General features: G+C 50.3%; 1 protein-coding gene across 3 annotated transcripts in view; it reads right to left on the minus strand.

The window, feature by feature from the left end:
- ERCC1 (ERCC excision repair 1, endonuclease non-catalytic subunit) overlaps positions 1-25,601 on the minus strand; it is a 49,733-nt gene that overhangs the window by 4,157 nt on the left and 19,975 nt on the right. Inside the window, exons 3-8 of one of the 3 annotated variants that reach the window (XM_025269329.3) lie at positions 16,454-16,593; positions 9,740-9,851; positions 8,254-8,469; positions 4,769-4,872; positions 3,814-3,913; positions 2,748-2,824 (exon numbers count right to left, since the gene is read on the minus strand). In XM_025269329.3, the coding sequence (XP_025125114.1) occupies positions 2,748-2,824; positions 3,814-3,913; positions 4,769-4,872; positions 8,254-8,469; positions 9,740-9,851; positions 16,454-16,593 (749 nt within the window). Of the gene's footprint in view, positions 1-2,747; positions 2,825-3,813; positions 3,914-4,768; positions 4,873-8,253; positions 8,470-9,739; positions 9,852-10,205; positions 10,502-16,453; positions 16,594-25,601 lie in introns of those variants that run through there. The other 2 variants (XM_006067515.4, XM_006067516.4) reach the window with 2 other exon arrangements.

The raw sequence follows: 25,601 nt of genomic DNA on the forward strand, positions 1-25,601 counted from the left end.
AGACCCCATGCAGCCAAATGAATTAAAAAAAAAAGACACGGAGAAACCTTAAAGAAGCCAGTCTGAAAAGGCTTCTTCGAGCTAACAGAAAATATATACTGGTCTCCGTCCCTGTGTCTGACACAGAGCTCCAAACCCCTGTAAATTCCCAAGTGATAAGATCACCAAGGGCTTCTTCTGTTCCACAGAGGTGACCCTGGGTGGCTCCTAGATGGGAGGCTAGTATCTGGAAAGTCCAAGCCAGGATTAGAAGCTTGGAATTTCCCACCCCACCCCCAATCCTCTAGAGGGGAGAGGGGCTGGAAATGGAGTTAATAAGTGACCATGCCTATGTGAGAAGCCGCCATAGAATCTCAACACTAACCCTGGGATTTAGGGAGTTCCAGGCTGGCAAGCACATCCACGCCGGGAGGGTTACATACACCCAGCTCCCTGGGACAGAAGCTGCTGTGCTCAGGACCCTCGCAGACCTTGCCCGTGTACCTGTTTGTATCCTTAAGTGTATCCTGTAATGAACTAGTAAATATAAGTGTTTCCCTGAGTCCTGAGAACCGTGCTAGCAAAATAATCAAACCTGAGGAAGGGTCATTGGAGGTCTTAACCTGCAGCCGCTGTTCAGAGCACAGGTGATTCCCTGGGCTTGCGACTGGCGCCTGCAGCGTGTGTGGGCTGGGTAGCTCTGTGAGCCATTAACCTGGGGGATCCAACCTTATCTCCAAGAGAGTGTCAGAACTGAGCTAAACCTGAGGAGTGAAGGAGACTCACAGGAGGAAGAACTGCATTAAAGAGTATGACTATTTTCTGCTTTAATCACCAGTCAAGTCTCCTGCTAACCAAACATGCAGGTGCCTATTTCTTGACGTTTTCACCAAATTAATGGGTGAAAAATAACACCTTGTTCTTTGAAAATTGACATTTCCTGACAAACTGTGTGGCTGACAGTTTTTTCATGTCTTCTTGACAACTTGCTTTAGACTTCAGGCTTTTTTTTTTTTGGCAGCACTGCATGGCTTGCAGGATTTCGGTTCCTCAGCCAGGGATTGAACCCAGGCCACCGCAGTGAAAGCCCAGGATCCCCTCACCACTAGGCCACCAGGGAGCTCCTGGGCTAGTTTTCTTACTGATTTGTAGGAGGTCCTTTATATATATAAATACATAATACATGTTTAAATACATTCCTGTGAATATAAACATGTAAATTTTTTGAACTGTATAAATATAACATTTATATGTAAACATATAAATTAGGGATCTTAGGACTTCCCTGGTGGCGCAGTGGATAAGAATCCGTCTGCCAATGCAGGGGACACAGGTTCAATCCCTGGGCCAGGAAGATTCCACATGCCTCAGAGCAACTAAGCCCGTGCACCACAACTACTGAGCCCGAACTCCAGAGCCCAGGAAATGCAATTACTGAAGGGCCTGTGAGCCACAGCTACCGAAGCTGGAGCAGCCTGGAGCCTGCGCTCCGCAACAAGAGAAGCCACCGCTCGCCACAACTAGACAAAGCCTGCAGACAGCAACGAAGACCCAGCACAGCCAAAAACAAACACATAAATAAAGGTTCCTTCCAAAAGAAAAGTAAATTAGGGTCTTACGTCTTTGTGTCATAGACAGCAAGTATTTCCTCTCAGTGTGTCGCTTATCTTTTAACTTTGTCTAGAGTATCTCTTACTATCCAGCAGTTTAAAATTTTAATTTTCTCACATCAGCCTTTTCCTTTATGGCTTCTGGGTTTTGAGTCTTGCTTTGAAAACCTTTCCCAGCACAAGAACATTATATAGATAGATAGAGATGAAAGTCAAACTCAGTCATGTCCAACTGTTTGTGACTGCATGAACTGTATACAGTCCATGGAATTCTCCAGGCCAGAACACTGGAGTGGGTAGCTGTTCCCTTCTCCAGGGGATCTTCCCAACCCAGGGATCGAACCAGGGTCTCCTGCATTGCAGGGGGATTCTTTACCAGCTGAGCTACCAGGGAAGCCATATATATATATGATTTCTTATACTTTCACTGTAGTTTTTCTTTTTATGTCTATAATCATCAAGACTTTGTTCTGATTATGGTGTGAGGAAGGGATCTCTTTTTCCTGTGGAGAACCAATCAAAATGGTCTTTATAAACCTAGACTGGGCAGCCAGGTTTTAGCCAGGTCTAACTCATAAGTGCCTAGCATGGTCCTGGGAATTTCATCTATGTCACCTTCTTTTGTGCCTACAACCCTGTGAGAAAGATATTAAGACCCTGGCTTATAGATAAAGAAAGTGAAGCCCAGGGACTCTCCTGGTGGTCCAGTGGTTAAGAATCTGCCTGCCAATGAAGGGGACACGGATTTGATACCTGGTCGGGGAATGAAGATCCCACATGTCTCAGGGCAACTAAGCCCGTGTGCCACAACTACTGAGCCTGTGAGCTCTAGAGCCTGTGAGCTCTAGAGCCTGTGCTCCACGGCAAGAGAAGCCACTGCAGTGAGAGGCCCACGCACCACAACCAGCGAGCCGCCCCTGCTCGCTCCATCGCTGCAAGTAGAGAAAGCCCGCGTGCAGCAACAAAGACCCGGCACAGCCAAAAATAAATAAATAAATAATAAATAAAATGTCTTAAAAAAGAAATTGACGCCCAGAGAGGCAGTGCCTGGACCAGGCTCACACAGGGCATTCCTGGGAGGAAGAAGGAAGGTCTGGGGGCGGAAGGGGGAAGAACTCTCGGGATGGAGCCTGACCTGAGGGGGAGCCTCCATCTCACCTCCAGGCAAGGATCAGGGTGCAGTCGGCCAGGATGCACATCTTAGCCAGCTCCTTGAGGGCCTGCTGAGGATCTTTCTGAGAAGAAAACCAGAATGAGGGGTCTGGGAGAAAGCAAGGAGTTAAAGAGTCTTAAAGGCTGAGCACCTTAGGAAGCCAAGAGCCTTTCACTCAACCGACACTTCCTATTCTCTGATGGGGTGCCTGATCCAGGCACGGCAGTCTCAGGATCCAGCAGTGACCAGGCCAGCCCTGACTCTGTCTTCTGGGGACAGTCGATGAAAAGGACAGGCCCATCCCTAGACAGTGATGACCCAGCGCGCCCAGGGCTGAGGTGGAGAAGCCAGAGGAGCATCTGTTGTGCCTGGGGGATCAGAGAGAGCTTCCTGGAGGAGGGAACATCTGAGCTGGGACCTGAAGGAGGATGAAGAGTGAGGGTAACAAAGGACAGCAGAAAAGGGAATTTCAGACAGGGAACGGTGTGTGCAAATGAAGGGAAGGCAGAGAGGGCTTGAAGAAATAAAATTCACTGCTATGGGATGGAAGGTGTGAAATGCAAGGGTGATCGTTGGAAGCTGAGAGATGAGCTGGGAGAGTAGGGCAGGGATTGGGTCATGCAGGGCTTCACACAGGGCCCTGAGGGGCTGTGGGGGGTTTGGACCCTGGGTCTTTGTGTTTGAAGAGCCCTCCGCTTGCAAAGGGGCAAAGCTGAAGGCCACAAGATGAGAAGGCTGGGGCAGAGACCCAGGCAGGAGAAGCAAGGGCCTGGATCAGGGCGGGGCTGCGAGAACAGAGAGAAAGAAACAGGTTGAAGAAATATTTAGGTGGCAAAGGGCTGGGCCTGGCTGAAGGCGGGGTGGTGCGTGCGGAAGGAGAGATGGGTAATCTGACCATCCCATCTCCCTGCCAACACAGGTTGCAGCTCAGATGCAAGAAACTCCCCACTGAGGTTCCGACTTGCATTCCTCCTTGGAAAGGACTCAACACCCACCTGGCAACCAGGAGGCCCAAGGCTCCCCATTTCACAGATGGGGACACTGAGGCCCAGGGGACTGACCCCTGCTTACCACGTCCACCTGGATGAGCAGGACCCGCAGGGCGTAGCTCTTCCCCAGGCTCTGCAGCCGCTGGTGGATGTAGTCTGGGTGGAGGTTGTGGTAGCGGAGGCTGGGGGGTGGCGGGAGAGAGAGAGGCGTTGGGAGGTCTCTGGCTGAGACACCCCAGAAGCCCTCCTTCTTCCCTCTGGCTGGAGGGCTTGGAGACTGAGGCAGACAGGCTTGCCAGGGTCTGAGGTTCAGAGAGGTTAAGTGTCTTGCCCAAGGTCACCCTTCAAGAAGGGAGCACAGGGGGGCCTGGCAGCGAGAGCTACCTGACTCTGGCTCCCTGGAAGGGTGGACCCCCGGACTCTTCACCAAGGAAGAGAAGACCTCGGGTTTCAGGTAGAGCACAGAGACCCTAGAGAGCGCTCGTTCCTGGAGGGTTAGGGTCACGGGGCGCTGCACAGTTGGTCTGGGGAAGCAGGGCCCACCTACCCGCCCCCGGGACTGCCTGCTTTGGCCTCTGAGGGTGCTGTCAGGGAGGGGTGGGACAGATTTGCCACCCAGGAACAAAGGGGTGTCTCTGCCCAGTAGCTGCCAGCTCCATACCCCACAGGGAGGACAGGAACTTAAGAAGTTTCACTTCCCCTGTCTGGCTCTGTCTGAAGAAGGGCCCCCAGGAGTGTTTAATTGGTGAAGGTTACTGAAACTTTGGCTCCAGTTCTGAGGGTCTGCGGCATGAGGCCCCCTCCTCCCTCAGAGGCAGGAGTTCCGGCCCCGGCCTCTCCTCCCTCGGACCTGGGACCTCTGCTCTTGTGCTGGGCACTTACGAGCCAAGATCTCTACCTCCTCCACGGGGTCACACCGAGGCCCAGAGATGACAGGGCCGTGCCTGGGGGTCTCCCCCACACCCCCTGGACAGCCAAGAACACCCGGAGCACCCCCCTTCCAGGCCGTCTGGAGGGTGGGCGGCCCCAGCGCTCACCTGAGGAAGAGGGCACAGGTACTCTGGCCCAGCACGTAGTCGGGGAGCACATCCCCAAACTCCCAGGGCACGTTGCGCACGAACCTCAGCACAGGGTTGCCCCTCTGGGTGGATGGAGGAGCGAAGCCATTAGCAGGGGGGCCCTGGGACCACCGCACCCACCGCCACCCCAGGGCCCTCCTCCTGCCTCCGCTCCGCCCCTCCCCACCTTCCTCCTGCTTTGCACCTGGGGCTTCTCCAGCTCCACTCTCCTCCTCTCCTCAGACCCGCCCCCCTCAGCCCGGAATGTTCTTGGTGCTGGAACTCTGACCTAGGCCCCTCCTCCCGGGCCCTGTTCTTTAGTCGCTTCAGTCGTAGCTGGACAGGCTTCTCTGGTGGATTCCCAGGCGAGAATACTGGAGTGGGTGGCCAATTCCTTCTCCAGGGGATCTTCGTGACCCAGGGATGGAACTCACGTCTCCTGCATTGGCAGGTGGATTCCTTACCACTGACCCACCAGGGAAGCCTTCCCTAGCCCTCGGCCTTAACCTAAGGGTCCCTGGATCTCTCTCGGGCTCAGTCTTCTCTCCCAGCCCCAGTTTATGTGTCCTGTGGCCCAATGGACACCTGTTCCCAAGTGTCTACCTCACTGGCCCCCATACCTGCTACCCCTCCCAGCCCCAACTCAGGGATGACCCCACCATCCAGAGACCTAGGGCTTCCCTCTCCCTCCCCTCCCCCAAGTAGGACATCTAGCTTCTAAGCATCCCCCAGAAATGCTTCCCCTTCCAGTGCCACGGCTCCCACCCTACCTCCTCCTGGTCCCCTGCCCCTCCTGGCTACCCTCCAAACAGGAGCTAGACAGCTCCTCCTAAAGCACAAACCTGCCCTTCCCCTGCTCTAAGCCCTGCTCTGGCTCCCCACTGCCCTCAGGAGGAAGCTCCTCACGGTGCCTGTGACCCTCCACAGGGTTAGACCCCTGGCATCTGCTGAGCAGACGCCTCCCTCTAAACACCCCCTTACACTCTACTCTCTACCTCACACTCTACCCAAGACAGAAATACTCTGAGCAAGTCAAGCGCTGATCTATTTATAGGTATCTGAGAACCCACTTTGTGTCTAAGTCTGACCAAGAGGACACAGATCCCGGCCCCTGTGGGGGACACAGACATTAAACAAAGGCATCTTGGGGGACTTTCCTGGAAGCTCAGTGGTAAAGAAGCCTCTTGCCAATGCAGGATGCGGGTTCAGTCCCTGGTCTGGGAAGATTCCATATGCTGCGGAGCGACTAAGCGCCTGCACCACAGCGACCACAACGATCAAGCCTGCGCTCTAGAGCCTGGGACCACAGCTACTGAGCCCACGCACTCTAGGGCCTGCGCTCTGCAACGAGAGGCCACCGCAATGAGAAGCCCACGGATCCCAACCAGAGAGTAGCCCCCACTTCCCACAACTAGAGAAAGCCCGTGTGCAGCAACAAAGACCCAGCACACTGCCCTCCAAAAAAGTACCTGGAGGATGAACATGTAATCACCAAGTGAAGTGGAATTTGGCTCGAATGACGGTGTGGATCTGCTCTTGTGGGGGGAGCGGGGAGGTGGTGTGTGGTCAAAGAAGCTGGGGTGGGAAGGGTCTGCAGCCCTGGGGCATCTCGACCTGAGACACCAGGAGCCATGGAAGGGCTCTGGGTAAGGGAGAGGCAGGATCTGACTTTAATTTTTAAAGGATTGTTCTGTCCACTTCACACCCTCCTAGAATGGCCAAAATCCAAAAGACCAACAATGACAAGTGGGGAGGATATGGCAGAGATGCAACCTTCATCCACAGCTGGATGGGAACATAAAGTGGTGCAGCCTTTTAGAAGACAGTTTGGGGGTGCCTGAGAAAGTTAAGCACAGCGTTGCCACATGACCCAGCCAATCTACACCTAGATAAATACCCAAGAGAACTGGAAACATGTCCACACAAACAGTGGTACCTAAATGTTCACAGCAGCATTTTCACAATCAATGGAAAGTATAAACTCAAATGTATATACCCAGTATATACCTAGAATATAAAACCCAAATGTATGGTATATCCTAGAGGTGGAATTTCTGGGCCATATGGTAACTCTATGATTAAACATCCAAGGAACTGCCAGACTGTTTTCCAAAGTGGCCACACCATTTCATATTCCCACCAGCAGTGTACGAGGATTCCAGGTCCTCCCCACCCTCGGTATTATCTACGCTTTTGATTCAAGCCATCCCCGTGGGTATGAAGTGGTATCTCATTGTGGTTTTGGCTCGTACTTCCCCGATGGCTCACAATTTTGAGCATCATTTCATGTTCTTGGATCTTACTATTATCATCGTGTACTCTCTCCCTCCAAAATGCCAGCCCCATCAATGACAGAGACTTTGTCTCCTGTCCCCAGAGCCTAGAGCAGCATCAGGTAAACTCTGACCACCTATGAGGATTATAAGTGGCTCAGAGGGGCTAGGTCACCTGCCCAAGACACAGCTACAGTGTGGCAGAGCGGGATTCAAACTTGGGCCTGTGTTCAGTAGTTTTTAAATAAATGGACAAAACTGGGGTCAGAAGATGGAGCTGCATGAATACACTCACAGCCCCAACCAGAACAGTTGGGGCAGGACTTTCCTGGTGATCCAGGGTTTAAGATTCTGAGCTCCTAATGCAGGGGGCCTGGGTTCCACCTCTGCTCAGGGAACCAGATCCCACCTGCTGCAACTAAGACCTGGTGCAGCCAAATAAATATGTATATAAATATCGTTTTTAAAAAAAGAGTTGGGGCATTATGGACTGAATGCCTGTGTCTCCCCAAAATTCATAGGCCAAATTCTAACCCCCAGTGTGACGGTACGTGCTGTGTGCTGCGTCACTTTAGTCGTGTCCAACTCTGTGCGACCCCAAGAGCTGTAGCCCTCCAGGCTCCTCTGTCCATAGGATTCTCCAGGCAAGAATACTAGAGTGGATTGCCATGCCCTCCTCCAGGGGATCTTGCCAAGCCAGGGATCAAAGCTGCAGCTCCTGCATTGCAGGCAGATTCTTTATTAGGAGGTAAAGGCTGGTAATAAGGTCATGGAGGCGCAAGTGTCATGAATGGGATTAGTGTTTCTATAAAAGAGACTCCAGGAGCTCCTAGCCCCTTCTGAAGCTATGAGGACATAGTGAGAAGACAGCTGGCTATGAACCAGGAAGCAGGTCCTCACTAGACATGGAACCTGCCAGCCCCCTGATCTTGGACTTCCCAGCCTCCAGAACTGTGAGAAATAAATGTTTACTCTTTAAGCTACTAGTCTACGGTATTTTTGTTAGAACAGCCCGAAAGGACTAGGACATGGGGCATCCTCAACCCACACACACTAGCTGAATGGATGAATGGTGCTATTGAGAGCATAACAGTTGGAACTCAGACCTTCCTTGCCAACCAGAAAGCCCTCCTTAAAAATGCATTTCCCACCAGAAAGTCCAAAGTCCCACTTCTCCATTCCCGTCCTCACCTGCCGGGGGCTCACAATGATGCTATTGGATTTTGCTCCTGGTTTGGGGGCCTGGTTGGGGGTCTCTCCTGCCAGGGGTTCTGGCCCCACTGGGCGTGTGGCTTCAGCCCTGCCTGGAGGTCCAGAGAGGGCATACTCAGCGTAGGTCTGAGGGCCTGGCGGGGGTGAGGTCTCCACGGTGGGCAGGCTCCGTGTAGATCTGAATAAAGGCTTGGCCTGTGGGAAGAGATGTGAGAGGGCACCTGAAGTCTGAATCCAGCCACTTCTTCCTACCTCCTCGGCCACTGCCACCCTGGTCCCAGCCACCGTCTTCTCTCCCTCTGCCACTGCGGTCACTTCCTCACCAGTTCCCTCACTGGCCCTTAGCCCCTCGTCTGCTCCCCACGCTGAGTCACACCATGCCCCTCCTCTGCTCAGAGCCCTGAGATGGCTCTTGCCTTACAGTAAAAGCCGAAGCTGTCAGCACAGCCCTCCAGACCTTTAAAGAGCTGTCCCTGCCCCTCCGCCTTAGAGATCTCCCTTTCTATCTCCTCCCCCTGGTTTTGTCTACTCCAGCCCCACCGGCCTTCTTGCTGCCCTAAAATGCATCAGGTTCTCTCTCACCTCAGGGCCTCTGCACTGGCTGTTTCCTTCTGCCCCATATCACAGAGCTGGCTCCCTCACCTCTTTTACATCTCACTAAAGGCATCATCTCCTCCAAGAAGCCCTCCCTTAACTGTTCTATCTAAAGGAGCTCTCCCTTCCCATCACGCTGAATATCCTTAGCTTACTTTCTTTTTCTTCATAGCACATAGGTGGCAGCCAGTACTTAGCACCAGCCAATTGTGTTCCTGTGGGGTTAAGAATTCCGTGCTGCCAGATCCTTTATTTACCAGATGTGAGATGTGCAGACTTATTTCAAAATTGCTGCTGCTGCTGCTAAGTCGCTTCAGTCGTGTCCGACTCTGTGCGACCCCATAGATGGCGGCCCACCAGGTTCCCCCATCCCTGGGATTCTCCAGGCAAGAACACTGGAGTGGGTTGCCATTTCCTTCTCCAATGCATGAAAGGGAAAAGTGAAAGGGAAGTCGCTCAGTCGTGTCCGACTCTTCACAACCCCATGGTCTGCAGCCTACCAGGCTCCTCCGTCCATGGGATTTTCCAGGCAAGAGTACTGGAGTGGGGTGCCATTGCCTTCTCCATTCAAATCGCAAAACCTTCCGATTCTTTAAGTTCAGCAATAAATTCACGCTTTTGCAGAACCAAGGTGCTGACCACGTGAAACATTCCAGAACTAGTCCCCTTGGTGCCTGTTTTCTAACTTTGCCTTAGCCCTCCTATGACATTTTACAGATAGGGAAACTGAGACCTGCGTAGGTCAAAGGACTGTCTTCTCAAGGTGACCCAGGCCCCAACATTTCCTAACCCACACGGCGGTCCTACAGGCCCCTTCCTCCTAACCAACTCCCCCAAGCCTCTCAGCGGTTCCCTCATCTCCTAGTCCTACCCCAGGAGGAGGGACCACATCCTCCTCCATAGGAATGAGGAATTTCTTCCTTGTGGGTGGGCCAGCGGGCTTGTGTACTCCCTCTTCGTCCATCGCAAGCTCCTTCTGGGGCCTGAAAATGAAGACGTGGTGTTGGGAGCCAAAGAGACATCGGCATTCTCCAGCAGGAACCCCCCCGCCACCTCCAGTCACAGTCGCCCCCCACTTCCAACCGCAAAAAAAAGTCCAGGGCTCGATAGCGTCCAGCTCCAGACACCCAGGGAAGGAGCCAAGTTCTATAAGGCCCCGCCCCAGCCAGCCACCACCTCCAGCTTGCCCCTCCCCTTACCAGTCCACACTCTCCATTCGCCACGCCCTCCAGGGCCCCAACCTTCTTTTCTCCCGCCCTCACAGTTCCCCACCTTCCGTTTGCCAGGCCCGACCACAGTCCCCAACCATGCGTCCGTCCCGTCCCCAGGGCTCGCACCTGGATACCTTCCCCTAGCTCCACTTCCTCCATCTCTTAGACGCTGTACCGATTGACTGGCAGCTACCAATCGCCGCCGGCAGTCTCCACCCCCGACCCCTCTCGCCCTAGCCCGGAAGTCTTAGCTCCCCGAGGACCCACCTGCTTGCCCCCGGGCCGCGAGGAAAAGACCGGAGGGAGATAGAGGCTTCCCACCGCCCGCGCGGCCAGCGCGGCCCCAGGCTCGCCGCACTTCCGGCCTCTCTAGCCCTGTAGCCCGCTCCCGACGTTCCCCAAAAGAGTAGAGTAGAGGGGCGGTCCTGGCGCAGCTCTCTATGGTCCTGGAGGACTGCAGCTCTCTATGGTCCTGAGGTTTGGGTTGGAGAGAGCTGTCGACCTCTCGCCCTGAGCGTCTTGGGTTGCCAAGCCGTTTGATTTCAGTGCCCTTATTGAACGCCTCCGGAGAAGGCAATGGCACCACACTCCAGTACTCTTGCCTGGAAAATCCCATGGACAGAGGAGCCTGGTGGTCTGCAGTCCATGGGGTCGCTACGAGTCGGACACGACTGAGCGACTTCCCTTTCACTTTTCCCTTTCATGCATTGGAGAAGGAAATGGCAAACCCACTCCAGTGTTCTTGCCTGGAGAATCCCAGGGACGGGGAGCCTGGTGGGCTGCCGTCTATGGGGTCGCACAGAGTCGGACACGACTGAAGCGACTTAGCAGCAGCAGCAGCATTGAACGCCTCTAGTGTGCCCGGGCTCTGGGCAAGGCTTAAAGGAGAAGAGATGGCAGCATATCAAACTAGGTTCCTTCTCTCTGTACAGACCTGGGTTTGAATCCCAGTTCTGTCACTGACTTGGCCTGTTTCCCCGTTCATTCATTAATTCCACATATGATCCCAGAGCGCCTCCTCTGTTCCCAGCTCTGTGCGAGGCACTTCTAGTGACACAGTGGTGACCAAGGATAACGACAGCCCCGCTCTGCTCTCTTGGAGCTCACAACGCATTCGGAGAGACAGACCTGTTTCCCAACAGAGGCGACCCAGAGTGGGCAGGGCTCGATAGGAGACCCCAGAGGGCCAGGGAGCAGGGTGGGGACAGGAACACCTAATGCAGCCCGAGGGCCAGGAAGAGCTTCCTAGAGGAAGGGACATCTGAGCAGAGACCTGGTTGATGAGTTAGTATTAGTCATTTCCTGAAAGATCGTATCACACTGTTCCAACTTGTAACTCTCTGATTACTAAGAAGAGAACATTTTTTCGTGAGTTTATTGCCCTTAAATATTTTGTTTTCTGTGAATTGGTTGCTCATATCCTTTGCCCATTTTTAAAATGGGGTTGTATGCCTTTTTTATTACTATTAATTTGCAGGGGTGCTTTATGAATTCCAATCCTGTTAGTCACTTACATATATTCCAAACATTTCCTCCTAGTTTGTACTTTATATTTTAACTTTATCTATTTATGTTCCTCACACAGAAATTCTTAGTGTTTATGTGCACCTATTTATCAATCTAGTCTATCCTGACTTTTGGTATGTTTAAGAGGCTTGCCATACCCAAAGGAGCTTCCCAGGTGATGCTAGTGGTAAAGAACCCACCTACCATTGCAGGAGACATAAGAGACGTGGGTTCAATCCCTGGGTCGGGAAGATCCCCTGGAGGAGGGCATGGCAACCCACTCCAGTTTTCTTGCCTAGAGAATCCCATGGACAGAGGAGCCTGGCAGGCTACAGTCCATAGGGTTGCAAAGAGTCAGACACGATTGAAGTGACTTGGCATGGAGGCATGCATACCCCAAGGTCATAAATATAGGCTATCATTTTTTTAATACTTTCCTAGTTTTGATTTTCTTTTTGTGTTGAATCCACATGAGACTTATTTTTGAACATGTGTTAAGGTAGGGATTTATGATGGATATAGGCAGTTGTCCCAGTACCATTTATTTTATTATTATTATCTTAAATTTATTTCGCTGTGCTGGGTCTTAGTTGCATAATTCAGGCTCTTCTATCTTCATTGAGGTATGTGAGATCTAGTTCCCCATTCAGGGCCCCCTACATTGGGAATGTGGAGTCTTAGCCACTGAACCATCAGGGAAGTCCCCAACACCATTTATTTGAAAAGGCAGTTCTGGGAATTCCCTGGCGGTCCAGAGGTTAGGAATTGGCACTTTCATTGCTGGGATCCAGTTCCATCCCAGGTTGGAGAACTAAGATACCACAAGCCTCACTGCCAAGCAGCCAAAACAAAACAAAACGAGAGAGAGAGAAAGTCAGTCCTTTCCCCTGGTTTTTTATATTCCACTGTTGTCATCTGTCACATTCCCATATATCCACAGGTCGATCTCTGACATTTCTATTATATTTCATTGATCTCTAAATCCGCTTCTTGCCTCCATGCCAAACTGTTTATTTAGATATGTTTTGATATCATATGAGGGTAGTCTCCCACCTCTGTTCAGTTTCAAATCTGTCTTTACCATTCCTGTCCCTTTTCTCTTCTAGATGGATTTTAGTGGCTGCTTTTCTAGCTAGTTCCCTGACAACTCCTATTGAGATTGGGATGGGAATTGCACTGGACTGATGAATTAATGACAAGAAGACTGACATCTTTTTTGATATCCATGAACATATTGTCTTTATCTCTCCATTGATTTTGCCTTTTGTTAGGAGCCTACTGTAAAATATTTTTTCTAATTAATTTTTATTTCTATAATTGATGCATAATTTCCTGGGCTTCCCTGGTGGCTCAGTAGTATAGAATCTGCCTGTCAATGCAGGAGACACAGGTTCCATCCCTGATCTGGGAAGATCCCCTGGAGAAGGAAATGGCAGCCCACTCCAATATTCTTGCCTAGGAAATCCCATGGACAGAGGGTCCTGGTGAGCTACAGTCCATGGGGTTGCAAAGAGTGGCTGAGCACGCATGCACCAATGACCCCATTTTAATTTGTCTCTAAGGACCTTGAAAGTGAAAGTAGCTCAGTCGTGTCCAACTCTTTGCGACCCCATGGACTGTATAGTCCATGGAATTCTCTATGCCGTAATACTGGAGTGGGTAGCCTTTCCCTTCTCCAGGGCATTTTCCCAAGCCAGGGATCAAAACCAGGTCTCCCCCACTGCAGGCAGATTCTTTACCAGTTGAGCCACAAGGGAAGTCCACAAATACTGAAGTGGGTAGCCTATCCCTTCTCCAGCGGATCTTCCCGACCCAGGAATCGAACCTTATTTCCAAATAAAGTCACATTCTGAAGTAATGGAGGTTAGGACTCAACGTATCTTTTGGGGGGCCACAATTCAACCCTTAACAATTTTGTTACTTTTTATAAAATTCTTCCTTCTGAATTAATTTGCTTCTTGCTAGAGTACATTCTCTTCTAACTCTTTCAGAGAAGGTTCTAGATAGGCAATTTCTGAGTCTTGTTCATCTGAAAATGTCTTTATTTGACCCTCACAAAAGGAACCTCAAATTCTAGGGGAACTTCCCTGATGGTTAAGACTCTGAGCTCCCAATGCAGGGTCATGGGTTCAATTCCTGGTTGGGGAACTACGCTTCCACATGTTGCATGGCTCGCCAAAAAGAAGACCAAATGGAATCTCAAATTCTGGGTTCTTAGTTATTTTAAGTTAGAAGATACTGGTCCAGACTTCCCTGGTGATCCAGTTTTTAAGAATCTGCCTGCCGATGCAGGGGACGAGGGTTGGATCCCAGGTCTAGGAAAATCCCACATGCCGAGAACAAGGCAACTAAGCCCATTCACCACAACTACTGAGCCCACACGCCTGGAGCCCATGCTCCACAAGAGAAGCCACCGCAGTGAGAAGCCCATGCTCTGCAACGAAAAACAGCCCCCACTGCTGGCAGCAAGAGAAAAGCCCGCAGGCAGCAAGGAAGACCCAGTGCAGCCAAAAATAAATAAGTAGAATAAAAAAGGAGGAGATACTGGTCCTCTATCTGGGTCACTGATGATAAATCTTTCGTCATAAGCAAGCTCATCTCTGTGCTTAATTTTCCCCAGGATTCTTTACTTGCAGTGTGACCTAGTACCAGTAACTCAGTTTCTCCATGTAGGTCAGTTTGCTCACCTCTAAAATGAGAATAACAATAGCAGAACTATTAGGAAGATGGAATGAGGTATGAGGAAAGTGCCTACATCTGTATTTGGCACACAGTATATGCAATATTCAGGTCTGTCATAAAAATAATATAATCCTTAACCACATCCTGGGCAAGCAGGGGCTGAAGCTGTTGTGACCACTGCTGTATCAAAGTGCCCAGAAACCAGAAGGGACTACTGAACCATATATTGTTTGAATGAACAAAGAACTGAAACAGGGTCCTCCAGCAAGCGACTTTACTACTGGAGCCGCTGCTTCCACATCTGTAACTGCTGAGGTTGTGAGAATTCAGTAAGACCACAGAGACACGTCTTGAGCTCCATGGTTCACTCAGTCCTTGACTAACTACATATTAAGCATCTATTGTGTGACAGATACTGGGGATACGTGCGTGTGTGCGTGCTAAGTCATGTCCGACTTTTTGCCATCCTATGGACCCCAGTCCACCAGGCTCTTCTGTCCATGGATTCTCCAGGCAAGAATACTGGAGTGGGTTGTCATGCGCTCCTTCAGGGGATCTTCCCCACCCAGGAATCGAACCCGTTGTCTCCTATGTCTCCTGCATTGACAGGCAGGTTCTTTATCACTAGCGCCACCTGGGAAGCTCAACTGGAGATACAGCTGACAGTAAATCAGACCAGGTCCCTGTACTGTGGCGCGGATGGTCTCATGGGAGACAGACGGTGAGAAAAAAACACAAATAAAAGAGTTCCAGACAGTCATTTATGCTCTGGAGGTGATTTTTAAAAAAGTGATGTGAAGTAGATGATGGAGGAGACCACACAGTCTCAAGAAAAGGGACTTTATAAATTAAAAAAATTTTTAAATATATTACCATCAACAAGGTAACTATCAAAGTAGATTGAGCGCATACTATGAGCTAAATCCTCATAATTACCTTCCTCTTAGGGACTAGTGTTAAAGAAGTCTCTTGCCAGTGCAGGAACCACAGCAGACACGGATTCCATCCCTGAGTCGGGAAGGTCCCTTGGAGAGGAAGATCTTCTGGAGGAGTAAACGGCACCCCACTCCAGTATTCTTGCCTGGGAAATCCCACGGACGGAGGAGTCTGGAGGGCTACAGTCCACGGGGGTCGCAAAGAGTCGGACACGACTTAGCGACTGAGCATGCATGCAGGTATCGATAGTTTATTTAACAGATGAAGGAGCTGAGGCCCCAGTGACAAGGAGATGGCCTATGAAAATTTGTCTCTAAATCCAAGGGCAGAGAGGGTTCCTAGAAGGAAGCCAGCCTGGGTGGGACTCAGTTTCTCCCGAAGGAGAATGGAAATTATCAAAGAAACCTGCAACTCGTGTCTTTTCCGCCAGGGGGCGATGGCATCCCACAAGACGATTTGAGCTGTAGGGGCGCTGGAACAGGTACCTACCCTCAGGCAAGACCCCCCAGCGAAGGTGGCTGGCTGTCCCTTCCCATCTCCCGACCCGTTTCTCTCTCGCTGAAGTGCAACAAAGGCCCCGCGGAGCGCGGCTCAGGTTAACTCTGAGCCTATTTGATTAGTTGAGCGGGAGAAAGTTGCTCTCACTTCTACAGTGTATTTTCCAAGTTGGATTCCTACTTTCAGTTCCCAAGTTGAACTTTCGGATCCTGAATTCGAATCTTTCCAGCTCCCAGAGTTGAGAGTTCGAGTCTAACAGCTGTCCGTACTGTACTCATTTCCCCATCCTTCTTCCAAATACTTCAAGTTCAAAGTCCAGCCCCAACCGAAGTTCCTGGGTAACTCCTCGGAGTCCAGACCTTGAGCCATTCCCAAACCTTCCCCTAACCCCAACTTCGACTTTCCTCTGAACCTCCAAAGGACTAGGGTGAGAATGGTGAATATAAGGATACCTCGCTCCTAGTTCCACCCAAGAGACTCTGGGCGGGGGGCCGACTACCGCTGGACCGAAGGCTCTGGAAGCGGGGGCGCGGCCGAGGGGCGCAGTGACCCGGCCAGCGTCCCCACCCGCCTCTAAACTTAGCCGCGGTGACGCGCGGCCCGGCTATAGCGGCGGGGCCGGGGACGCAGGGGGGCCCGATCGGAGCGGGAGCGGCTCAGCTCCGCTAGCCTCTATTTATAGAGCCCGGAACCCGAAATAGCGCGGAGCCGAGCGGCCGGGATGACGCGGGAGCCGCCGGGGGCTGACTCACCCGGCCCGGAGCGGCGGCCCCCGGATGGGAGACAGTGGAGGCGCTGGACTCGACCCCGCGCCATCCCGGGCACCTCTTCTGCTGGGACGTCCCAGGTTTCCACGAGGCACTGTGGTTGGATACGCAGCAAAAAGGAGGATCTGCAGCACGAGAGACTGAGGTTAGATCAGAGGTGGGACTTCCCTCAAAGAGCCCAGAATCAAGGAACTAACTTTATACAAGAAGAGGGGTTGGGAAGGAGGGGAGATGAATCAGATATACACACGTATTTATCACCAGCAACAGGACTGAGGCGTCTTGGGGGCAGAAACATGGACACAACCGAGCCAAACCCCTGGGTCACAGCTGTCCCCCTCTCTGCTTGCCATGGCTTCTTGCATGCTGTTCCCACTCCCTAGAATGCCTTTCCCTGCCTCCCCAGTCTTACAAATTCATGCTCCTCAGAGACCTGGTGCTAAGGGCAATCCCTCACAAATTAAAACTCTGACCCACTGGACTGGAAGCCCCATGAGGGTAGGGCCAGGCGCTTCTCAGTCATCACCATTTTCCCAACATAAGATAGACCTCTGGAGAAATTAACTGCGTGAATAAAAACTGTTGGTAATAAAATAAAATGACGTTTCCCAAACTATCACAGCAAATGTTGGTTGTATGCTACATGCCAGGTGTGAGTCGGACAGTTATCTTCTATGGGTCTCACTACAACCTTAGGAGGGAGGTATTTTTATTATTTTCATCATCACCAACCTCATGATGTTGTCTTTTTTGTTTAGTCACTCAGTCATGTCCGGCTCTTTGTGACCCCAGGGACTGTAGCCTTCCAGGCTCTCCTGTACACAGGCTTTCCCAGGCAAGAATACAGGAGTGGGTTGCCATTTCCTTCTCCAGGGGATCTTCTCAACCCAGGGATCGAACCTGCGGCTCCTATATTAGCAGGCAGATGCTTTACCACTGAGCCATCTGGGAAGCCCAACCCCATGTTAGAGATGAAGAAACTGAGACTCAAGGAATACCTTACATGTCCTCAGAACTGTCTCCTGAACCAGGTACCCTGGTCCCAGAGATGTTCAGTTCCCAGGACACTGTGTTTAGTTCCTATTGGACCAAAAGGTAAGGGGTGATTCTCAAAGTGCAGTCCACAGAACCTTGGGGGGTTCCCCAGCACTCTTTCTTGAGCTCCCTGGGGTCAAAATGATTATCATAGTGCTGACACTTAACTCACTTTTTCACTTTCTCTCTCAAATGTTCTGTGCAACCTGCAAAATATCTCAACACACTGAGCACAGAAGCAAAGGTGAAGACTTAGCTATCTTCTGTCTGCTGCTGCTGCTAAGTCGCTTCAGTCGTGTCCGACTCTGTGTGACCCCATAGACGGCAGCCACCAGGCTCCCCCGACCCTGGGATTCCCCAGGCAAGAACACTGGAGTGGGTTGCCATTTCCTTCTCCAATGCATGAAAGGGAAAAGTGAAAGTGAAGTCGCTTAGTCGTGTCCAACTCTTTGCGACCCCATGGACTGCAGCCTAGCAGGCTCCTCCGTCCATGGGATTTTCTAGGCAAGAGTACTGGAGTGGGGTGCCATTGCCTTCTCTAGCCAGACATTAAAGTGATTTGTAAAACACTGCCCCTCTTCTTACTAAATGTTCTTTCTTTCAAGTACAGTTGGCTTTGTTGGTTGGCTTTTTTTTTTTTTTTTTTTTTGCCATGCCTCAAGGTTTGTGGGGTCATAGTTCCCCGACCAGGATGGAACCTGTGCCCCTTGCAGTGGAAACTCAGAGTCCTAACCACCGTACTACCAGGGAATTCCCCCAAATATGGTGGTTTTAAGTTTAAAATATAGGATTTATGTTAACCTGATTTTTTGGAAATTATTTTTAAATGAACCAATAAATAATCCTTAAATATCTCAGCTTTAATTTCTAATATAGTAAATATGGATAGATATAATCCATATCAGCAGAAGTTCTTTGGAGTCCTCATTACTCTTTATGCATTTATTTTTAGTTTTTGCTGCGCTGAGTCTTCATTGCTATGCCCAGACTTTCTCTAGTTTCAGTGAACGGGGTCCACTCCTCACTGCGTTGCGAGGGTTTCCCCATCGTAGTGGCTTCTTTTGTCACAGAGCTCAGGCTGTAGAAGCTCGGGCTTCAGTAGCTACAGCACTTGGGCTTAGCAGTTGAGACTCGTGGGCTTAGTTGCTCCTTGGCATGTGAAATCTTCCAGGACCAAGGATCAAACCTATGTCCTCTGCACTGGCAGGTGGACTTATCCATTGGGCCACTAGGGAAGTCCAGTCCTCATTACTTTTTAAGAGCATAAGCAACCTTGAGACCAAAAGTTTAAGGATCACTGACCTAAAGACAAGATTATGAAACATCATTTTAACTGGGAGTGGGAGAATGGGAGGGCGGGAGAGGTTTTTTTTTTTCTGTCAAAGAAACATTAAAGAGATCTACAGGATGACGGGCAATCCACCAGGTGAAGGGAGGGGAGCTTTCAAGGCAGTGGGAACAGTTTGTGCAAAGCCCCTGTGGTAGGAAGTTGCTAAGCCTACAAAAATGAAACACACAGAGTGAGGAGTAGAATGGCAAGAAATAAGAGGAGGCAATCAAGGGACCAGATCATGTAAGATTGCAAAGGCCATGGTAAGAACTTTGGATTTTATTCCGAGTGGAGAATGGCCAAGGATGGAAGCCGGAAGCCCAGTAGCGAAGTGATCTCAGTTGTCCAGGGAAGATCAGATAGTAGTCTAAACAAGGGTGATGGGAAGTCAAAAGAAATTCGTGGGGGCTTCCCTGGTGGTCCAGTGGTTAAGAATCCACCTTGCAATGCAAGGGACACCAGTCTGATCCCTGGTCCAGGAAGATCCCACATGCCAAGAAGCAGCTGAGTCCCAATGCCACAAATACTGAACTGTGCTTTAGCGCCCTCGAGCTGCAACTACTGAACCCACGTGCTGCAACTCTTGAAGCCCCATCGCCTAGAGTCCATGCTTCTCTTGTTTCTATTATAATTTCTAGTTGATTAATGTTACTGAATATCATCAGCTGGCCAGGCAATCTGGCCTAATTCTCAGTTTAAAATAGTTTGTTGATTCTCTTAGTCTTTCTTTGAGATGGTAGCATTATCTCTTGACTTCCCATCTTTATATCTTATTCATTTTTCTTGTCCTACAGCATTTGCAAAGACTTTAAGGATGATGTCAAATGGCAAGGTTGATCGGTCCTCATGTACTCCACATCGCAGCCTTCTGAGAAGGCTTTTTTTTTTTTTTTTTTGGCTGTATCAGGTCTTAGTTGTGGTGTGCCAGCCCTAGAGCAACATGGGCTCGATAGTTTCCACCTGCAGGCTTAGTTGCCCTGTAGTATGTGGGATCTTAGTTCCCCGACCAGAGATCAAACCTGCATCCCCTGCATTTGGAAAGCAGATTCATAACCAACGGACCGCTAGGAAAGTCCCTGAGATGACTTATCTTGTTATTCCTATTGTGTAGAAGGAGAAAGTGAGGTACAGAGAGGCCAGTCTCTTGATCAAGGCCACACAGCAAAGAAGCAAACAAACCAGGACTCCAACAAAAGCTTGTGTTCTCAACCACTGCCTTAAAAGAAAATTCAATAGGCATTCTGTATTTTTTTTTTTAAATAGGCATAATACCTTGTGAGTTTCCACAGTGGCCCCTGGATCTTGAATGAGGCTCTGGGGACCTGAGATCTGATTCTGACTCTGCCTTCTTTTTGAGCCTCAGTTTTCTCCTTTGAGACAGCATTTGAAAGCCACAGAAACTCCGTCTTCAGGGTGTAAGGGGACAGGCCCCCAAACAGACTGTATTCATTTCCTGTGGCTGCCTAACAAATTACCACAAACTTGGTGGCTTAAAACAACAGAAATTTATTCTCTCTCAGTTCTGGAGACCGGAAATCCTATTATAAATCAAAATATCAGCAGGGTCACACTCCCTCTGGCTTTTTTAAAACTTTTCTTCTTATTACTTTTATCTATTTATTTTTGGTGGCACTGCATTTTCGTGGCTGTGCTCGGATTTTAGCTTTGGCCAGTGGGGGCAGCTCTTTGTTGCGGTGCTTGGGCTTCTTATCACGGTGGCTTCTTTTGATGCCGAGCACAGGCTCTAGATCGATGACTCAGTAGTTGTGGCATTCGGGCTTAGTTGCTCCGAGGCATGTGGAATTTTCCTGGACTAGGGATCGATCCCTCGTCCCCTGCATTGGCAGGCAGATTCCTAACCACTAGACCACCCTCTGAATTTTCTAGGGGAAGATCCTTCCCTGACTCTTCCAGCTTCTGGTCGCCCCAGGCGTTCCTGGGCTTGTGACTCCATCAGTCTCATCTCTCCCTCCATTTTCACATGACCACATCTCTAATCCGTCTCTAGCTTCCCTCTGCTGGACTCTCTCTTTCTCTCTTTTAATATCTACTTCTCCATTTATTTAAGTCTTCCCTAATTTCTCTCAGCGATGTTTTATTAGTGTACAGATCTTGCACATCTGTTATTTATTTATTTATTTATTTTTGACCATGCTTCAAGGCATTCAGGATCTTAGTTCCCTGACCAGGAATTGAACCTATGCCCCCTGCAGTGGAGGTGTGAGTCCCAGCCCCTGGACCTCCAGGGAATCTCCTCCCCATACTGCCTTTCTCTTGTAAAGACACTTGACACTGGGTTTAGGGACCACTTGGATAATCCACAGTGATATCATCTCGAGATCCTAACCTTAATTATATCTGCAAAGACCCTTTTTCCAAATAAGTTCCCATTCACAGATCTCAGGTAGACTCATCATGGGTTGGAGAAGGGCACGTCATTCAACCCATTACACAGATTAAAACAGAAAAATTAGAACAGGAAAACATGTGGCAGAGTTTGGGCTGGGAGGCGCCCAAAGCTTTGTGACGCACACCCCCGTTCCAGTGGGGAATGTCAAAGCATGTGCCCTTGAGAGCCCAGAGTGGTCCCGATGTCCTTCACATGATGGTCAGAAGTCGGGTGTGGCCACCATGCTCGGATATTTCCATGAGGATGGGAAGTCTTTAAGGGAGTTTTTCATTCTTCAACTCTTAAAGTGGAGTTGAGAGATTTTCTCTTTCACAAAATTCCAAATAATAATAAAAGTCAAACATTCGTACAGCACTTAATGTGTGCCAAGTCTTGTTCTAAGTGTTTAAATATCTATTCATTCATTTAATCCTCACAAAACCCGCTCTGATGTCTTGCCAATTCTCCTTTCATAGAGGAATAAACTGAGGTGCAGAGAGGCTAGAGTTTCAGTGTGGAAGTTTCAGAGCTTGAACCCCGTAGTCTGGCTTCAGTGTCTAGGTTCTTGATGTTAAGCTTTACTGTCACCTGGAGGCACACCATCTCACGTTAAATCTGAACTCTGAGAAAGCCATACTCCCCGATCCCTGGTCAGGGACTGACTACTGCTGCAATGTCTAATACGGCAGCCATTTGGCTACATGTGGCTCTTAAGCACTTGACATATGGCTGGTCCAAAATGAGACGTGTCATGAGTGTAAACTCCACATCACATTTCATATACTTAGTGTGATAAAAAAAAAAAAAAAAACTATCTCGTTATGAAAACTGCTGGACTTCTCTGGTGGTCCAAGTGGTTAAGAATCTGCCTGCCAATACAGGAGACACAAGTCCTATCCCTGGTCCAGGGAGATTCCACGTGCCCTGGGCAGCTAAGCCTGTGTACAACTACTGCAACCTGTACAGTCTAGGGCCCACGCTCTGCAACCAGGGGGCTGCCGCAGCGAGGAGCCTGTGCTCTGCAACTAGAGAGACGGCCCTGCTCACCACAGCTAGAGAAAGCCCATGCGCAGCTACAAAGACCTAGCGCAGCCAAAAATAAATTTTTTTTTAAAAAAAGGAGACTGCTGATATTAAGCACATGTTGAAATAATATTTTGCATCTATCTGGTTAAATAAAATACAGGAACAAAATTATTTTCACCTGTTTCTTTTGGCTTTTGCAGGGGAGCTACTAGGGCATTCAAGCCCACGTCCTATTTCTTGTGGACAGCGCTGATCCATGGGATTTGCTGTCTCTCCATCTGGGAGGGCATCAGATGATGGGATGCCACTTGTTCCAGGGGTCACTGAGCCTCAGGATTTCTTGTGATTGTTCCAGAACAATCCATGTCAGAAGCACATTCAAACAGAGCGACTAATGCTCACATCAAAAATATGGCTTTAAAGGACACTCTCAAATTCCTCTCTGCACCAGGTGAAGAAGCTACTTAGCCGAGAGAGACCACAGTGCCAGGCAGTATTTTGCAGCCACTCGGTGTCTGGAGTATATTTTTTATTCATAAATTATATACATGCATGCCTTTATTGGGCTTTCCAGGTGGCGCTAGTAATAAAAAATCCGCCTGCCGAGGCAGGAGATCTAAGAGACGCAAGTTCAATCCCTGGGTCGGGAAGATCCCTTGGAGGAGGGCATAGCAGCCCCCTCCAGTATTCTTGCCTGGAGAATTCCATGGACACAGAAACCTGGTGGGCTTCGGTCTACAGGGTCACAAAGTGTTGGACACCACTGCAGCAACTTAGCATGCACTCATGTGACTTTATTAAAAACATTATAAAAACTTACAAAACGGAGCTACAGGGACTTTCCTGGTGGAACAGTGGTTAAGACTCCACGTTTCTAATACAGGGGGTACAGGTTTGATCCCTGATCAGGGAACTAAGATCCCACATGCTGGGTGGCATGGGCAAAAAACAAACAAAAATAAAAACCCTCGAAACAAACAAAACAGAGATAAAATACTCAGGGATGAACCAGGCTGCATGAGATCACGAGTTCAAATCCTGACTCTGTCCCCTCCCTGGCTGGGATTCCTTCCATGAGTCCCAGTGTCTTCATCCAGAAACTGGAAGTGCTTGTTCCTGTGCCCTGATGGGTGTTGGGGGAAGTCAGTGAGGCCGTGTGTGCAAAGGGCCCAGCACACTGCCAGGCAGAGAATGAGCTACAACAGCCACCAGGTTTCTTGAGAGGCTGGGAGCTGGCTTAGGTCGGAAGGAATCATGTTAGGTTTCTCGGCAGAGGGGATCGCTGTGTTGGACCTCAAAGCACGGAGCACTCTTCACTAGGTGGAGGAGGATGGGAAAGGCATTTGGGCAGAGAAAGCCAAATGTTTAAGTCAGGAGGCATGCGTGAGGCACTGGAGAAAGGCAGGCTGTTCGAGATTGTTTGAAGGTGGAGACGAGTGTTAGGGAAAGGGGTGGGGGGCAAGCGATGGAGTTGAATACAGCAGCAGGCCACGGAAGGCCTTGTAGATCACAGGACCAGAGCACTGGGGAGCCACAGCAGACTCTGAGCAGGGGGGAGATCGGAAACGAGTGGATTTGTGGTTTAGCAAAATCCTTGCAGGTGTGTGTGTGTGTGGGGGGGGCAGATCTGGGGCAGGAAACCAGGGCTGAGTGTAGATATAAAGGAAGAAGTGGGGAAAGGGGGCCAAGTAGGCAGCTGGGTCAGAGTAAGGAAGAGGAGGAAGGAGAACATATAAAATCTTTAAAAGATAGAATGGAGGGAGGAATTCTCTGGTGGTCCAGTGGTTAGGAGTTTGCCTGCCAATGCCGGGGACACAGTTACCCGTGGTCTGGAAACATTCCACATGCCGCAGGACACCGAGGCTTGCGCGCCGCAACTACCAAGCCCAGGCGCCGCAACTGCTGAAGCCGGCGCGCCCTGGAGCCTGCGCTCCGCAGCAAGAGACGCCACCGCAACGCGAAGCCCCGCACGGAAACTAAAGACGTTGCTGCGACTACAGAAAGCCCGAGCACAGCAATGAAGACCCAGCGCAGTTAAAAAAAAAAAAAAAAAAAAAAGAATACAGGAATTCCCTGGCGGTTCAGTGGTTGGGAATTCTAAGCTTCCATTGCAAGGGGCACAGGTTCGATCCTTGATGGGGGAACTAAGGCCCTACAAGCTGCACAGGGTGGCAAAAAAAAAAAGGAATGGAGATGAGTGATGGGCTATGGGAGGTAAGGGGAGGAAGGCGCCAAGAGGACTCTGGTCTAAGAGACAGGGTGTATGTGGGACTAAGTGGAAGCTGGGGGGCCTGGGAGAAGGGACGGACCACAGGCGTAGAAGGAAGACACTGAGGTCAGGGTGAAATTCTGTGGGACAACCAGGGGGAGGCATCCAAGAAGCTTCTAGATACATGGGTCTGGAGTGCAGGAGAGATGGCGAAGCAGAGGCTGGGAGGCAGGCAGAGCTCAGGCAAGGCTGAAACCCGGACAGTGGGAGAAAGGGGAGGGTGCAGTAGGATAAACCCACCGTCGGCCAGTGATGACAGTGGAGAGTGGTCCTGCCCGGGGCAGCAGCCTCAGAGTCGGGCTCTCATTCTGATCTACACCGGGGACAGGAAGACGAGCAGACCCAGGGCCACCACAGGGGTACCTGCCCGATGAGGGGTGGGGGCTCAAGGTGTACACAAGCAGTCCATGCCTCCGTGTGTGTGTGTGTGTGTGTGTGTGTGTAATAAATGGGTACTTCAGGGGGTACAGTTATAGAGGTGGTGGAAAGTTCCTGGTTGTGGGGGCGGTTAGAAAGCGAAAGTGAATTAATTGGGAGTCTCTCAGTTTCAAGGAGAAGGCAATGGCACCCCACTCCAGTACTCTTACCTGGAAAATCCCATGGATGGAGGAGCCTGGTGGGCTGCAGTCCATGGGGTCGCTAAGAGTCGGACACGACTGAGCGACTTCACTTTCACTTTTCACTTTCCTGCATTGGAGAAGGAAATGGCAACCCACTCCAGTGTTCTTGCCTGGAGAATCCCAGGGATGGTAGAGCCTGATGGGCTGCCGTCTATGGGGTCGCACAGAGTCGGACACGACTGAAGCGACTTAGCAGCAGCAGCAGCAGTTTCAAATGCAGACTGGTTCAGGGAAGCCTATTGGCTCACACTTTCAAAAGGTCAAGGAGTAAAACCAGCTTCAGTCACAGCTTGATCCAGGAGCTTAAACGATGATATGAAGTCACTGTCCCATATCTGGGGGTTTTATTTGATTTTCTCCTCAGGAAGACATTCCTTGAAGTAGCAAAGACAGCCCTAACAGCTTGAGGCTCATATCTCAATCTCTTAGCCACCCCAGAGGGGAGAAAGGGCTCCTGCTCAAGG

This window comes from Bubalus bubalis, chromosome 18 (genome assembly GCF_019923935.1).
Source record: "Bubalus bubalis isolate 160015118507 breed Murrah chromosome 18, NDDB_SH_1, whole genome shotgun sequence".
Lineage (NCBI taxonomy): Eukaryota > Metazoa > Chordata > Mammalia > Artiodactyla > Bovidae > Bubalus > Bubalus bubalis.